Below are 16714 nucleotides of genomic sequence, written 5' to 3' on the forward strand. Positions count from 1 at the left end.
TTTGAGACCCAGAGCTGACCCATGTCTGTAAGAAACACCAGGAGATTTGAAAATTTTCCACCAGGGACAAACCCAACATCTTAAAGGTCAAAGATAAAACATTCTGTTCCTGTCTTAAACTCCCCCACAAAAGCTCCTGCTGTTCCTGTTTCAATATGGACAACCTGTAACATTCAGCCCTCAGGTCCACCACGCGTATGAAAAAGGGGACTTACTCCCACGAGCAAGCATAACGGCGCCACTCTCAGTCTTCAGAAGAAGGCAGGCAAACACTGGTGGTTTTCAACACTGTGTTTCTCAGGCCCCAATACTGACGCATCCGGCTCACAAACACCGAGTATATGCGCACACCTGCTCAGGACCAGACACTGACATGGGACCGCAGACAAGACACAGTCCGTCCCTAGGGGCTCACGATCATGGGGAGAGGACACTTAGACCAGGCGTGATGAGTACCGTAAGTGCGGACGCAGTGGGAATGCCGGACGGGGGAAAACACGGGCTCCCGGAGCTCACGTTCTTCAAAAACTGAAATTGAAGTGGGGGTCTTGGGAGGGACTCGTCCAAGACAGGGCGGGCTTCCCAGGCAGAGGGAATGCACGTGCGCAGGCCCCAAGGCCAGGAAGAGGACGGATGCTGCATTCAGGGGGTGGGAAGAGGAGCCTGCCTGGCCGAGGGCAGGGAGCAAGGGAGGAAGTGGAGACCAAAGGAACAGGAAGGGGTCAGGACCCAGGAAGTCTGACTGGACACCGTAAGGACCGCTGGCGAATCTGTCAGGTAGATCCCGTGGACTCATCTTCGCGTCAGACTCGTCCTTTGGGGGGGCGGGGGGGGCTCACACTGCATCTGATTTGCGGATGGGCTTTGCAAAGGGGGGGCACTGGTCGGACTCGGCCTTCCTCAGGAGGCAGGCGTGCCAATAGTGACCATTCCCAGATCGGGACGACCGAGTCACAGAGCCACCGCTTGCCACACTCGTGTGAGAACTGGCACCCTGTGATAAAACGGGTGACTGGGTGGCCCCCTCCTACAGGAGAAGCAAAGCTGCACTCACTCGGAAACCCTGCCTTCAGGAAGGGAACAATGCCCGCTGCCTTGAAAACTGAAGGCAGAGCAGAGGCTCCTTCAAATGTAACTGCACGGGCGCCTGGGTGGCTCAGCGGGTTAAGCATCAGCCTTCGGGTCCTGGGATTGAGTCCCACGTCAGACTCCCTGCTCAGCGGGGAGCCTGCTTCTCCCTCTCCCTCTGCCTGCCACCCCCCCCCCTCCGCGTGTGCACGTTCTCTCTCTGTCAAATAAATAAATAAACCGCCCAGCACTCGCCCCCGGGACAAGCCGGTTTCAGGGCAACCTTGGGACCGCACAGACAGGGACGTCTCAGACACCCAGCTGGGGGTTAAGTTGCATCATCTGAGATGGCACAAGGAGGGAAGATACTTTAATCTCAGGAGCTGGCGACAACCATGGTGAAGTGAGTCCCCAGAGGCGGGGACACTGAAGGTGTGAGTTTTCAGCCTCAAAAGAGCAAGTTAGAGGTGCATCCAAGAGGCCAGCTCTGTGCCGGAGGCAGCGGCCATGCAAGCCCGCCATGACCGAGGCCGGATGACCTGGTCCTGAGAACCGCAGGGCAAACGACAGTGTGAGGCAGCAGCAGAGAGGGTCTGTGCAAGCACATCTATTTTCCTTCTCAAAAAGGCGAGCAGAGGCAGGAGAGGGGTTCTCTTGCGAAGAGACTTTCTCAGCTCTAATTACTCCCGAAAGCTGTAATTTACACGTTTTTGGTGGATAGAAATCACCAAGATTCACACATTTTCAGACCAACAGCTGCCACTATTAGTGAGCAAATCGGCAAGACTTGTGCGCGGCGGCACAGTCAGGTGACATGCCAGAAGTGCAAGGCGACCGGCCACACCTTGAGGGGCTGGCTGCGGGGCGACCTGGCGAGAGGAACGGCAGGGGGGCCCAGCCTCCCGGTCGAGTACAGAGGGGTACATACCGTACAAAGAAGGACGCCTGTCTTGGAATGCGAGAATTCTTGAAACACTGCTGTCCTTTCCTATAAAAACAAGGAAAAACACAGTCTTACAACTCTGAGGTCAGACCCAGCACAGTATGCTTAGACCCCATAACTCCCCCACTTCCTCCTGCTCGATCTGTTTTTAGGCCCTGAGAGGCTTTGCTGAGAAAGAGGAAGAAGTAGGCCGTTCCCATCCTCTCATCAGACCCTGTCCTTCCAGGACCGGACTTGTTGGACTCTGACAAGGTAGTGGAGCTTTGGGGGCGGCGCATCTCAGTAACACAGGGCCAGGGCTGGCACAGCCTTCAGGAACGGCCAATCCTGGGAGCAGGCAAGGCCCAAGGCCACAAGTGACTGTACTCCCGGTTCCCAACTGAGAATCTGTTCTAAACACGTTTTTCTACAGGTGGTCCATAGGCGTCAAGAACCTTTCCTTTCCTACAGGGCAATGTTTAAAAAACTGAACTTTAAAGAAAATTGAAAAATTATAAAAACCATATATTCTAACTGTAGAAAATTATATATTTCAAGTCAGAGGAAGAAAACCAAATCGTTCCCCCACTCAAAGCAAACAAACAACCACTGTCAGCAATCCCTTCTGGGCATGGGACCCAAGATGTGGCTTCTTCAAGAATGGCAGTGTGCTACCTCTCCTACTAACGTGCTCTCATGCCAAGAGAACACGAATGCCCTGTCGTGCCACTACGTCTGCATTCAGCTCAGTCAGTGCTCCATGACTGGACCTGGGCTGTCTCCCACTGGTTGCTGGTACGCCCAGGGCTGGGATCAACACCTTCATAGATAATTTGTTGTACAGGTGTTTCATCAATCCGGGGGGTGGAACTCTAAAGGCGGTCTTGCTGCACCACAGGGCATGTCCACTCGAGAGGCCTGCCAGGGGCACGCCCCATGTGGCCCAAGCCACAGCACGGCGAACAGCTCAGACCTGGCCATGTCCGTCTATCAGCAACGGAAAAGGAATACAACCAAAGCACTAAACGTGGATGGCTCGGGAGCAGGAATGGGGACTCCCTCACACCAGTCCTTAGCATGCATCTCCTGTGTCATCTGACTGGAGGCCCTGGGCACAGCGGGTAACGACATCAGCATGCACAGAGCACGAGCACGTCCTACACGGCGGCCTACGCTCCACAGGCCTGAACGTCGCCTGATCCGCACAAAACCCCATGAGCGGAACTATCACCTCCCCCATTTCCAGATGAAGGCATCGAGGCACAGAAAGATGAAGTCACTTCTTGTCCAAGGGACACGTACACCGCAGAGGTTCAGACTGGCACATGGACCCAGGGGGCTGTTCTCCCGAATGGCACCCAGGCCTCGGGGAAGACAGCTGCGTTTGCCCAGAGTGCTGTAGTTTTTAGAAGGATCATGTTTAATGGACCCATTGTAGAGTGAAAATTAGAAAAAAATCAGGAAAGCTCATAAAAGCCTGTGAGATGCCCTATGGACTAGACGTAATGTGTTCAGATTTGGGATAAGGAAAAAACTGCCAAACCCGGAGCGTTCCTCATGCGATCAGGCAACAACTTCTTCCAATGGCAACTCCTCTCTAACACTTACAAATGCGGTCAGGACCACATCGACCCCAGCGGGAACACACTAAGGTCATGCGGAACAGCGGCCAGGCAGATGGGACTGGGACTGTGGGACGAGAATGCCAGTAAAACGGTATCTAGAGGTCCTGCCTCCCATCTTCTACCCACCTAATGAGAAGGCCCTGGAGGCTAGACACTTAATAAACAGAACAACAATAAGGGGCAGGCTGACCATTTGGGAAAGAGTGAGAACAGTAGTAAGGGCACCTACACCCCCAGAGCACGCACGAACCAGGTCCTACACCATGCACGTGCTCTGCATTCACTCGGTGCGTCACCGCACTGACCCCATGAAGTAAGTACCAGTGTCACCTCCCTTTGAGAGACAGGCTAACTGGGGCACAGGGAGGTGGCACGCTCTCTTGAGGCTGCACAGCCAGTAAAGGCAGAGGCAGGACCAGAGCATGCAGCCGTGAGCGCCCTGCCGGACCACTGCCCTTTGAGTGTGAGGCAAACGGTCTGAGATAATTTCACGCAGAGCTTCCGCAAGGCCTCTGCAAATTCCTAGATCCTCCCGGGCCCAGCGCTGGTTCCCTTGTCATCCTTACGCCCACCCCGCAGAGGGTCTCAGAGGAATTCAAGACAGAGAGGACGAAGAACAAACACTGTAAATGGCATGAAATTAGGAAATCAACAAATCCAACTGGATTGGGGGCCTTGAAACTGAAAACCAAGAGTGTATAAAATGCACAAAAGCTGGACTGTTCGGGAAACTCTACCCAATCTTGCGGTAAATAAGAAGCTGTGTCCTTGAGTGACCTTGAGCAAGCTCCCCTCTGAGGCTCCATATCCTTAATTATTAACACAACAAAAGCGAGCACAAGAAGGGGCCTGGACTCGACTTTAACGTCTCCTTCGGTTCTAAAGATGCTGTGTGTTTTCGGGCTGGTTCCAGTCAAGTCTCGCTCTGACTCCTGGTCGGCTCTCCCTGTCTGAGCGCTTGGTCACCTCCTTCTAGGACAAGGAGCTTGTCCCCCTTCCACGCCAGCGTGCCCCCCTCAGTCTGCTCTCTGCCGACCACCTCAACGGAACGAGGGCCTCGCGGCCCAGAACCCACAATCAGGGAGCCGCTCTCCTCTTCTTCCTGAGCGACATATCACTCCGAGCAGAGACAGAACGGAGACCCTGAAGCCCCTCTCCCGACCAAGGTGTTAAGAGTGAGAGCGCCGTATCTTGTTGACGGTGACAGCAGTCGCGCTCAGCAGTACCATATGGGAGCCACAATTTAGCTCCATTAATGCTCTTAATTTGAAGACATCAAGCCCTAATTACACACTGGGTACTAAAAAGGCAAAACCCTTGCCCAGTGCCAGCTACTTAGTGGTACTCTGTTGCCTTAACAGCTGGTTGAGGCAGACTCGGGCCAAGACAGGCCTGCGAGCTCTCTCAGGTGGAAGAGGGCAGCTCCCGGAGCATGAGCACCGGGAACAATGGACGCCCTTGCCTGGGCCCGCATAGCCGTGGGGTCTGCTTCCAGGGCCGGCGACTCGCCCACCTGAGGCGCGTCCCCGCCCGGCCCGGTGGGGTCCAAGAGGGAGGGCGGCCCCGATCCCCGAGGACACGCTCCCGCTCCTGGGCCTCAGGTCGGCTCCCGCCTCCACTCCCGGGCCCCGCGCGGTGCTCACCTCCTGCTCCATGTTGCCATGCAGCCGCAGGAATTTTAATCGCGTGGACGCAGATGGCGGCTGCCTGGACACTGGGGCCCCGAAGCGGCTCGGCAGGGTCTGCAGGAAGAGGTGGTAGTGGAACTCCACCAGCTCACAACTCGAGAAAAACACGATCATCTTCTGGTCTTTTTCAAACTACATCAGTACAGAGGGGGAAAGAACCACCACATGTTTTTAAGATCAGGTGACACTAAAATGAGTATTTCTCTAAAATACACAGTCCTGCCGGCCCCGATTTGGAAACGCGGTGACGGACAGCTTTGAATTATTTCACAAAAATAACCCCGATACAACATGCTATGGAGCGGAGATGAGAGGAAGACAGCAGAGCTGTAACTTCGACCGGCTTTCCCGAATCTGAGACAGACACGCTGGAGGCTCCCTGCACCCACCCAGGGATCGCCGCGCGGGCAGCAGTCACGAGGCCTCGCCCTCCAGCCCCTGCACCCGCTACTCTGCCACGACCAGGCAAAGGTGGCACAAGATCTCATAAACACAGAAATACTGGCACTCTTCCAAAACCTCGAGCACAAGACTCTGTCTGCCCACATTCAGCATGTTTCTGCCGCCTGTGATGCTCCTGTTCTCGGGCCCGGAAGAGGATTCGGGCAGATTTTGTGTCGAGCGTGGCAGCTGGCTCTGACCTCTGGTTCTTTGCCACAACCCTGGAACCGCTGACTGGTGAGGTCTGCATCAGCGAACACGGGTGAGCTGGAAGACTCTTGTGAGTGTGTGTATGTGAGGGCCCCTCTGTTTGCTACCATCAACACCTGACACGGGAAGACGCGACCTTCTTCCCTCGACTGAGCCAGGCCTCCTGTGCGGGCCTCGGGTGCGGGCCCACCTTGCACTTCTGCAGGATGAAGGCCGCCAGGGAGACGAGCCTCAGTTTGCTGGGAACCAATGCCACGTGCTGATGGAGACTTTTCGGAATCGCAAAGCTGTCCGGCTCACTGCCAGCTGGGAGAGGGGAGGCCTCCGGAACTGCTCCGCCCTGTGGCTCAGACTGGGCACAGTGTTCATCCAGGACAGAAATCCTGACCGGATTGAGCAAGCTGATATCAGCTAGCCGGGTCACACCTTAGAGCAAAAGTGAGAGGCAAAACCGGTGATGGGAACACACTGTGAGACTAATCTTGTATATACAACCCCCCACACCACACGTCCAGGCTGATGAAGAGGCTCCCTATGGGAACACCAGGGCCGCAGAGGCCTGCCCTGTGCTCGAGCTGGTGGGGGAGGCCCAATGACTCCACACCAGCATTTCTCAGCTCAGACCTGGGCAAGACCACTGAAAGCGTCACTAATGAAGGTCTCTCCCTGCCCCCCACCCTCCTCAAAGGGTTCTATGGTTCTATCTACTGATAAAAGGGTGTCACAGGATTCTGTCATGGGTTTTATAGGTTTACAGGCCTTCTCAGAAACTTTATTGTATTGACACACACCAGGGAATTTCCTTTCCTTTCTTTTTTTTTTTTTTTTTTAAAGATTTTATTTATTTGATAGAGAGAGAGACAGAAAGAGAAGGAACACAAGCAGGGGGAGTGGGAGAGAGAGAAGCAGGCCTCCTGCCGAACAGGGAGCCCGATGAGGGGCTCGGTCCCAGAACCCTGGGATCATGACCCAAGCCGAAGGCAGAGGCCTAACGACTGAGCCACCCAGGTGCCCCCACACGAGGAATATCTAAGAGCACGAGGAAACGCGTGGCATTCCCCAAACTTCTGAGCACAGAATCATGGATTATCTCTCAAAATTAACATGACTTAGGATACATTTTGAGAACTGGTATGTGCACACTGTCATAGGGCCAGTAAAACGAGTGAACCAGCCCTGAGAGCACACGAGCTGGGTTGTTTTGAGAGGGTAACTCTGCCAAGCCCCAGTGCCCCGTCTATGAAGAAGAGCTCGAGATGTCCATCTCATGACAATGGAAAGACAGAAATGAACTTGAAGTCTCTGTTTAAGGGTCAGTGCTCTTTAAGAGGAAGGTAGGCTGGTAACACCCACAAAAACCCCTCATGACACCTCTGGACGGATGGGAGTCAGCCCGTTCTCTCCTTTCGCCCTGCCACGAGCTTGGGGAGCACTCTCCTAACAGACGTGGCTCTGGCCCTGCCCTGCCCCCCCTCCCACAGCACAGGGAGCACAGGAGCGCCAACAAGACTAGAGGAGGAGGGCAGGACAGGAGTCCGAAAAGGCAGTGCCTTAGGGACACCTCCCTCCTCAGCCTGTCCCCAGCGTCGAGAACCACCGCAGACAAATGACGCCTGTTACATCTACGTCCGCCCTCTTGGTTAAGAAAAAGGAGCACTCCTTTTCAACTCACCTTCCGTGAGTGTCGCTGACAGTAAGACGTTCTGTCGTTTCTGGCACTCAGCATTTACAGCATTGAGTATCACCGTGATATCCTTTTCAAAACCCAAATCCAGGATTCTGCGGTTTCAAGAGAGGGAATTTTACTCTGCACGCGAAGTAAAGACTGCAGTAAGCCAGCAGAAGCAGCTCTTTTCCCCACTTTTCATGCTCCTGGGTGAGGCTCACCTGTCTGCTTCATCCAAAATCAGCCACCGTATCCGACGAAAATGAATGTTCTTCGTGGATTTGATATGATCCACCAGCCGCCCAGGAGTCGAGATAAGGATATTTATTCCTTTGCGGAGTCTGTTTAAAATTATGTATCGTGAAAGAAAGTAAATCACATGGGGCCAGCTCTATCAACAGAAAACACCGCAAACAGGCACGGGGGACAGATTCATGTCTAGCACCAACGTGCACGGTGTGAAGCCACGACAAACACGATGGCGGCTGGATGCAGAGAGAGAGCTGAGTTTTCATTTTCCTCCAAAGTTTCTCTTGTATAGAATGTAATTATTAAGATCCAAAATTACATTAAATTCATAAAACCTTATATTTGAAAGGAATCTGTAGTACATAAATCAATGCCCTTTATCTGATCCGTGTATCCTTTCTTTCTAGAACAGTCCAGATCGATGATCATCTAAGCCTATTCTTGAAGGTTTCTGTGCCAGGGACCTAATGAGTTATCCCACACAAATGTGACCCAACGGCTAGAATGTTTACTTATACTGAATCTTTTTACTTATACTGGTAAGGTCTGCATCAGCAGACCTCCATACAACGGGGCCCAGCTTTGTTCTATAGACTAGGGAGAATAAATCTAAGTTCTTACTCCCAGACATCCTTTATCCCGTATTTCCATAGCAATAAAAGGTTCCAATTTTTAGCTGAGTTTATTTCCAGCCTCTTTTGAAGTTAAATATGGTTGTGTGCCTACATTCGAGCATGGGACAGAAGGACAAAGACCACAAGTATCTTTGGAGGGAGGACGTAGGATTATCTTTGTTTCTGCCGGCAGGGAGCAAGATGTGATGGCTGGAGCTCTAGCAACCCTAAGACTATGGAGTACCCTTAAAAATGGAAGCTTTGCTTAGCAGCACAAAAAGATAGAAGCGACTTAGATCCTGATCCCAGAGAACCATGCCGGCCTGGGATGGGCTACAGCAGGCTTCTTAAATGTGAAAGAAAAAGAAAACGGCCACATGTTTGTGCCACTGTTTTTGTTTTGTTGTTATTTATGGCTGAATCAAACCTAACCAATACCTTTAGGTTTCAAGTTTAGTATTTACTCCTCGATTACAAACTGCACACACGTGACTGGGGGTTACTACCGCGCACTAAGATACAATAAAGACGTTTCAAAAAGAATATAGACAAATTTACCTGTTGCAACATTTTCTCCTGACCCCCAATACCACTTCCAATACGGAAGTCCGAACCAGTGTTTTAGATATAAGAAGCAAAGTGTAGAGCGTTACGTAAGTTTATGACCTTGTTTTTGTGGAGCCAAACAAGACCCTAAACTCCCAATTAAACAAAAGAGAATCGCCAAGGGGGTGGACACGAAACAAGGGGGACTCAGGGGTGCCGGGGGGGTGGACAGAACTTGAGAGGATAGTGAGCACCACTACCAACCACATCAGAAGGAAAACCCTTATAGGTTCATCAGTATTTGTCAGGACAACACCATCAAGAGGTGACCACTCCCTGCTGCCTCAACTGGTCCCTGCGCTTGAGGGACGAGGAAGCACAGTTTGAGATAAGGCTCTCTCCAGGGTTAGAAGGACCAAATCCCAGTGACTAGGAAGGCAGAACAGACAGATCCAATCAGGAATGGGTAACAAACAAGGGTCCCCATCCATACCTGGCCTTTTCTGATTTCCTTCTCTCTCCTCCCATCAACACTCCAGGCACAATCCAGTTAAATGGCTACGGAAAAATAGCAGACAAAAATCACTGCAAAGCCCTCCTTAAAGATTTTATTTATTTATTTGATAGAGACAGAGAGAAAGAGAGAGCGAGCCAGAAAGCACAAAGTGGAGGGCAGCGAATGGTAGAGGGAGAGGGAGAAGGAGGCTCCCTATGGACAAGGGAACCTCAGGTGGGGCTCCATCCCAGAACCCTGGGATCACAACCTGAGCCGAAGGCAGACACACAACCAACTGAGCCACCCAGGCGCCCCATTAAAGCCCCCTTTACTGAAGATACAGAGACTGATTCCAAGTTCTTTTTCCTTAGAGAAGCTGGGAGAGAAGACCTGGGCTTCTCATTGTAGGAGGTACGACTGTGCAGACACAATTCCTAGGCCTCGCCCCTGCCATGTGGATAGATACCAGCAGTACTCCCTTAAATTACAGCTCTTTAACTAGCTTCTAGGACAGCAAGAGAAATGGGAGCTTTCTAAATGATTTCAGTAGCTTCTCTGCCTTTCCCCATGGAGCCTGAGTTGAAAACACATTTCACTAAGTCTACTGCCTCTTCTTCCTTTCTGGGTACAATAAAACCCAAGCACAAACCTTCCTTATTCCCCACCCTAGACAAAAGAAAGGACAGCTCAATTCTGGATCAGTTTGGTAGGCTGGCAGGCTTTGGATCTGAAGCCCTCTCTCTTCTTTCTTAAGTCCTTTAGCTTTCCATGCAATCCCTTCGTGGTTGTCCCTGTTGAGTCTCCGCATGTGGCTTGCCAAGGACCACGGGGAGCAAACTACGGCATAGCAAGTGCCAGGAAACACTTGTCATCTCAGCTGGAAACTGGCAGTTAGTAAAGTCTAGATAAGTAAAATCCTACAAATTATACCTGGGCAGAGCAGAGAGACCCAGGGAATCCAGAAAACCTGAAAGAATTTCTTGATTTTTGAAAATAAAGATAAGACTGGCAGACTTATCTTTTCTCAAAAAGGAAAACAAAGATAAAACTGAACTCATGGCTCACCTCACCTTAAGCAGTTTCTGGACAGTGTCAAAGCTTTGCAGAGCCAGCTGTAAAGAGTGAAAAGTTACAGATAATAAACGAGGTTGTTCCTCCTCCCATCCGCACCCCGTCACCCCCAACTTTTAAAAACCTTCAGACAACGTAAAGTGATTCGGATTCCAACTCGGACCTTAAGTTAAGATTTATGAAAAACAAAATCGGATACACAGCATCTACTCAGAACAGAACATCTTATTCTTATATTCCTTCTGGAACTTGTCAGTTTGGAGACTGTGGACAGAGATATTGCGTCCACTCCTTGGACATGCACAAAACTAGTGTCTTGTGCTCCCTCTGCTGGCTCAAATTCCCAGAGTGCCACACAGAGAAGCACAAGTGTATGGTGCACACGGATGGAGAAGCGGAACAGCATCACCCTGAATGTGCCTCCCTTTGGGAAGAGAGAACAGAACCCGCGGGAGGGAATCACCTGGAACAGTGCTCAACGGGCCAGCCTCTGGGCACACTCCTTTAAAGGAGGTATGAGGTACCCTTCAAATATGGCAAACAGGGCACTGAGAGGTGGTCACTCCCCAAGTTTATTAAGGGAACAAAGTCAAACAATCCTAGTGGAAACCAGAGGAGGTGAAAATTAATGAAGGTTATAACCACTAACAGCCATCAAGAAGCCTCAACATAATCCCTTTATCCAAGGGTATGTATACAGTTGCCACATGCTTAGTATTCATGGTGCATCCTAGGGAAGTAGCAAGTTTGCTGCTGTAAAAATGTAAATAGCTTCACGCCTGCTCCTTCACAGGACTGATACAAGACAGGGCATGCAGGCTGTAGGACAGGCTGAGTACGACCCTCCGTCTTCACGATCTGCTCTCTGCAAGGAAGTAATCAGCATTTGATATAGAAAACAGATACCCTAATCTAAACTCGCCTCTCTAGGCAAATAAAATAGATCAGATGGAAGAGACTTCCACCAAGAAAGAAGAAAAACATCAAGAAGCTAAACTTTGAAGAACAAGTAAAATCTTTAGTACAGCAGCCTCTAATTTTTAATTAAGTTATAAAACAAACCAAAAAAGTAGAAAATGTAATTATTTTAATTCCATTTAAAAGTACAGAAATTTATAGTGTCATTAGTTTTTAGACAATAGGGAAATGCTTTTCCATACTCAGCTTACGATTTTCAAAGAGTACTTGAATTTTTCTCCTTGATGGGAATCAAAAGGATGGTCCCAGGCAAAGGTAAGGATGCAGCAGGGAGAAAAAATGGAAGAAACCCACTTCTAAATTCAAAAGGATCTTACTTCCAAAAGGAAAGTACCTGCTTACAACCCCACCGAAGGTGAGGCAGCTTACCTCTCTGGTGAGACAGCTTACCTCTCGTGTCGGCACCAGCACCAGGGCGTAGGGGCCATCACTGCGCTATCAGTACAGAAGGAAAGAAATGCCATGAGTGGATGGACGAAGGTCACAGGACTCCAGGTGGACAGAACTTGAGGGTGGTCCCTTGCACATGTCAGCGGTAGTCTCATTAAGGAGGGGACTACGATGTCCACTACCCTATTATCCTATTATTATGCAACCTTGTTCTAAAGGCTCCGGCCCACGCAATCAGACAAGAGAAAGAAATACATATAAATTTGGAAAGTAGGAGGTACACCTGTCATTCTTAGCAGATGACATTTTAGCCTAAAACAAAAACCTGAAGAGAATCAATTGAAAATCTACCACAAAAAAGACAACTTAGTCAAGTAGCTGAATGTAAAATTAATAGTACACAAATCTATAGCCTGACACAAAAGTTACAAAATACAATGGAAGGGGGGAAAAAACACACCAGAGCAGCAACAACAAGCTTGACAAAAAATGTACAAAATCTACATGACACACATTTTAAAACACTTCTGAGGAGCATAAAATAAAATCTGAGTAAATGGGAATATGTATCCTATTCTTGGATAAGAGGGTACCATATTACAAATAAGCTAATTCAAAGTTAACCCACAACTGGGACATAAACCTAACAAAACTGCCACAAGTATGTACATGTGCACACAGCTTATGTAAAAAATACATACAATCAGACAAGCTGATTAAAAACGTCTATGAAAAATAAATGTGTAAGAATAACCAAAATATGTCTGAAAACATCAGATGTTGAAACAATTTAAAACTACTCTAATTAAAAAAAATTGACACTGGAATATAAATTGAGATTACAACAGCAAACAGTCCAGAACAGAATCAAGTTTACACAGAATGGGAGGAAGTAAGCAGCGTCTTGCATCAGTGGTGTTAAGACAAATTATTCAGACTTCAAGAACGAAGTCAGGAAAGTCAAGTTGGAATTAAGTCAGCCTTTTTACAGATGACGCAAAACTCAGAAACTGTCAAACAAAACACTAATAAATCCTATTACATAAAAATTTTTAACTTCAGAATGGAAAAATAATACCCAAACAAAATCAAGTACTAGATGACAAAATGAGGGGAAAACATGCCACTTGTAAGAGAAAGTGCCAATTTCCTTGGTTGACAAAGGTCTGTGATTCAAATAAAAAATAAAAATAAAAAAGACCACAACAACCGAAATAGAAAACAGGAGCAAGAAAACCAGCACAGCAGGTAGCTTCTCAAGGGCGTGGGCAAGGAGCTCCTGGGCGCCCTGCTGTGGGGCACATACCTCGCCTTCGCCCACTGCAAGTTCAACTGTGTTTATCTACTAAGTAAACATGCGACTTCCACTTCCAGGGATTTCTCTAAACGATGTCCCCTCGTAAGCACGCATAAAAAAGTCAAATATTTTACAGACCGTGAAGTATGCAGACTAGCCTTATTTGTAGCAAAACACTGACATAATGTAAATTCCACCAATGAGCGACTGATGTGGTAACTTGTGGAGGCGACAGGCATCGGGATACTAGGGGCCCGTTACAAAAGCAAGGCAGATGGGTGGGGCACTGCTAAGACAATATCCCTGAACACATTAAGTGAACCAAAGCAAGGTACAAAACACCACGCACAGCACGCAACCACTTGTGCATCAAACCACACACACAGAAGCTCCAAGGAAAGCGGGAAGGGGAATCCGCGTGCTCACACTCACTCCAGCGGAGATGAGCCCTGGGAGGACCACCCAACTGGCAGGAGACCCTCGCGCCCGAAAGAGCGGTGCCCTGCCGCTGGGGAGAGGAAGTGTGAGACTTACTTCCCACCATGTATTGTCGGGTACTTTTTTTTTTTAACGTGTACATTGTATCTAAAAAATAATAACAAAGATAATAATAAGAAAACAAAAAGCAAGCCGGGGAAGGCCTCGGTCAGTGGCGTCTTGCATCTCTAGAGTGCTCACGGACACTTAGGAATTAATCAAAGCGACGTTAGCACGGGAGCTAAGTGCAGGTTTCAAGCTGATTCAATTCCAAGCAGGGTCTTTATGTTCTGCATAGGCAACATTTACCCATAAGGAGAAAAGGATTTGGAATTCGAACTAGAGCCATCTGTACTCGATATCACGTCTGCGGGGCCGAGGCGAGGAACAGTAAACATGTTAGTACAACATATCAACGTGTCGCGGTGTGACGTTAGGAGATTCTGACATTTCAAAAGGTGTTACTACACAGAGAAGAAGAAAGAAAAATCAATTCCTCGCAGGGCAGAAGTGAGTAAAGAAGGACGGATGTGTTGTTAAAAAAATCAGAGCCCACATAACTGGAAGAGTGAAAACGCAGGAAAGCAATCCGTTCTCATCCCATCACCAAAGTAATTTACGACTCTGCTGGGTGCCCTGAGTTCGCCGCTCCCTCCAGATAGGTTTTTCACAGGTCAAATCATTTTACGATGAACTCCAAGGGTCTCTACTGAATATTACTTGAAATAAATGAATTAAATTTGGACTTAAGAGAACTCTTTTACAGAATATTTCAATCTTTAATAGAATGAACTGCTATGGACGCTAAAATACACGGAATGAATAAAAACGACCACGCGCTGGTAAACATTTCTAGATAATAAGCAAATCAAATCGTTGCCTTTCAAACGAGCCACAAGCTGTGCCGTGGAGAGCGGCGGCCATGCCGCGTGAGCAGGTGCTGCCGCGGAAGCTGGCCACCAGCCGCTCTCCGCCCTCCACGTGCGTCAGCTCAGGAGCCTCACGGCAACCCTAGAGCCACACACCACACGCGAAGTCACTGACGCACAGAGGGACGAAATGGTTTGCCTAAAGACACACTCAGATCCGGGCTTTGAGCAGAGCTGCCCACCGCACGGTCGCCCTTAGGTATGTAATCCAATCTCTCCCGCCCTCAGGTCACTGACCTATGAAATGAGACAGCTGCGCTGGAACTACGGGCCCCACGCCTGCTCAAGGATTCCCCGAATCTACAACCTTATAAAAAACAAAACAAAAAACAAAGCAAAACAAAACCCCCCCCCAAAACCCATGGCTAGTAAGAAACTCTCCTAGAATTTATAAATGGATGACTTTCCTACGTTATGGCAACACTCAGCCTCTCTCCCTCTCTAGCTAGGTACGAGTCCCATGCTAAGTCCTTTATTTGAGTTATCACACTGAAAAGTGCCCAATGGGAAGGGAAAAATCAGTCACCTGCAGGAAATAAATTCCTCATTTACCCACCTCAGAGGAAACCAGTATGAATAGTTTCTTCCTCGTCTTTTTATGCACACACGCAGGGCATTATTTATGAAATCAGATCATCCTGTACATACTGCTTTGTACCCTGCCTTTTTCGTTTTAACATGCAAGAACACTTGTCAAGTTCACAAACAGAAACCACTTTTAATGTCTATGTAAGGTCCCACCACTTGGATGTTGTGTAGGATTTCGTTTTATTGATTTAAAATTGTTTAAATAAAACTTAAGTATAATTTAAAAACTCATCTTAAAATAAATTAAGGCTTAGAAAAAAATTACACCAACAGTGCAAAGAACTCTCTTATACCTTCTCCCAGCTTCCTCCTACGGTTCTCAAGTCTCAAAATCCCAGTACGATGATCAAAAGCAGGGACTCAGCACTGATGTGAGACCGAATTAATCCACAGCCCATATCCTGACTTCACTGACTGACCTCTCCGTGTCCTCTCCCCAGACCAGGACCCAGTGCAGGACCACGTGTTGCACTGAACTGTCGCGCCTCCTTCGTCTCTTTTAACCAGGGGTAGTTCTTCGGCATTTCTGTTTTTGGTGACTGGAATACTTTGGAACACTAGCAGCCTGTCACTTTATAGGTCTCTAGATTTGTGTTTGTCTGGTATTTGTTCGTGATTAAATCCGGGTGACGCGTGTGGGGCAGGAAAACCACACAAGTGGGGCTGTGACCTCTCTGGAGACGCGCAGGCTGACACGTCCCGGCACTGGGGCGGCCCACGCTGGCTGCCTGGGTAAGGCGGTGGCAGCCAGGCCTCCCCAGCCTGAAGTGACTGTTTGTCCCTTTGAGGTTAAGAGGTATTTCATAGGGAGATCTATTGAGACTAGGTAAATATCCCATTTTTCATCAGACTTTCAGCCCTCATTTTGGCGGCTATGACGTGCGACACTGTGTTACTTAGGCACTGGCCGATGGTGCTGCTCTCCTACAATACTGTGAGACCCGCTTCTCCTTTTCCCGTCGATTTATCTATTCCCTCAATAATTTATCAGTTTGTACTATCTATCTACTTATAATCTATCTACAATACAATCTATCTACAATAATCTATCAGTTTGTACTCATGGGTGCTGGTTGTAACCTGTGGTCTATAATGCAATGCTACCACTGCCTGCTTATCACTCGGTATCGGGTGGGGTGGACACACACCTAATTCTGTCTGCCCGAACTGAGGGGAAAAAAAGTAACCAAGGAGTTCTTCCCACCTGCTGTACACCCACCTGACTTCCTAGTTCAGATCTCACCATGTCCTCTCCACTGAGGATAACCAGGATGTATTTGTGGGGACTCTGAGCTGGGTTTTGAGAGGGTGCCTGTGCCCCCAGAGCCCGGCGGTTAATGCGCCTCCTACAGGACCCTGGGACCCCACTTTCGGCCCCTCTGGCCCGGGCACTACCTGTGTTTCCCAACTTAAGACAAGTACTCCTCCGCTGCTCCCCAAGCCTCCGTCTCTTTCTGTA

The 16714-nt window shown here is 49.0% G+C and overlaps 1 protein-coding gene across 2 annotated transcripts in view; it reads right to left on the reverse strand.

Moving 5' to 3' along the window:
* The window catches only part of LOC111145582 (DEAD-box helicase 31), a 68216-nt gene that overhangs the window by 42639 nt on the left and 8863 nt on the right, over positions 1-16714 (reverse strand). For both annotated transcript variants that reach the window (XM_022500545.1, XM_022500546.1), the window contains exons 7-14: positions 11965-12009; positions 10596-10637; positions 9523-9587; positions 7842-7961; positions 7627-7733; positions 6145-6380; positions 5259-5435; positions 1997-2056 (exon numbers count right to left, since the gene is read on the reverse strand). In XM_022500545.1, coding sequence (XP_022356253.1) covers positions 1997-2056; positions 5259-5435; positions 6145-6380; positions 7627-7733; positions 7842-7961; positions 9523-9587; positions 10596-10637; positions 11965-12009 — 852 coding nt within the window. The remainder of the gene's footprint in view (positions 1-1996; positions 2057-5258; positions 5436-6144; positions 6381-7626; positions 7734-7841; positions 7962-9522; positions 9588-10595; positions 10638-11964; positions 12010-16714) is intronic.

Source organism: Enhydra lutris, unplaced genomic scaffold, assembly GCF_002288905.1.
Source record: "Enhydra lutris kenyoni isolate GAN:26980312 unplaced genomic scaffold, ASM228890v2 scaffoldscaffold13, whole genome shotgun sequence".
NCBI lineage: Eukaryota > Metazoa > Chordata > Mammalia > Carnivora > Mustelidae > Enhydra > Enhydra lutris.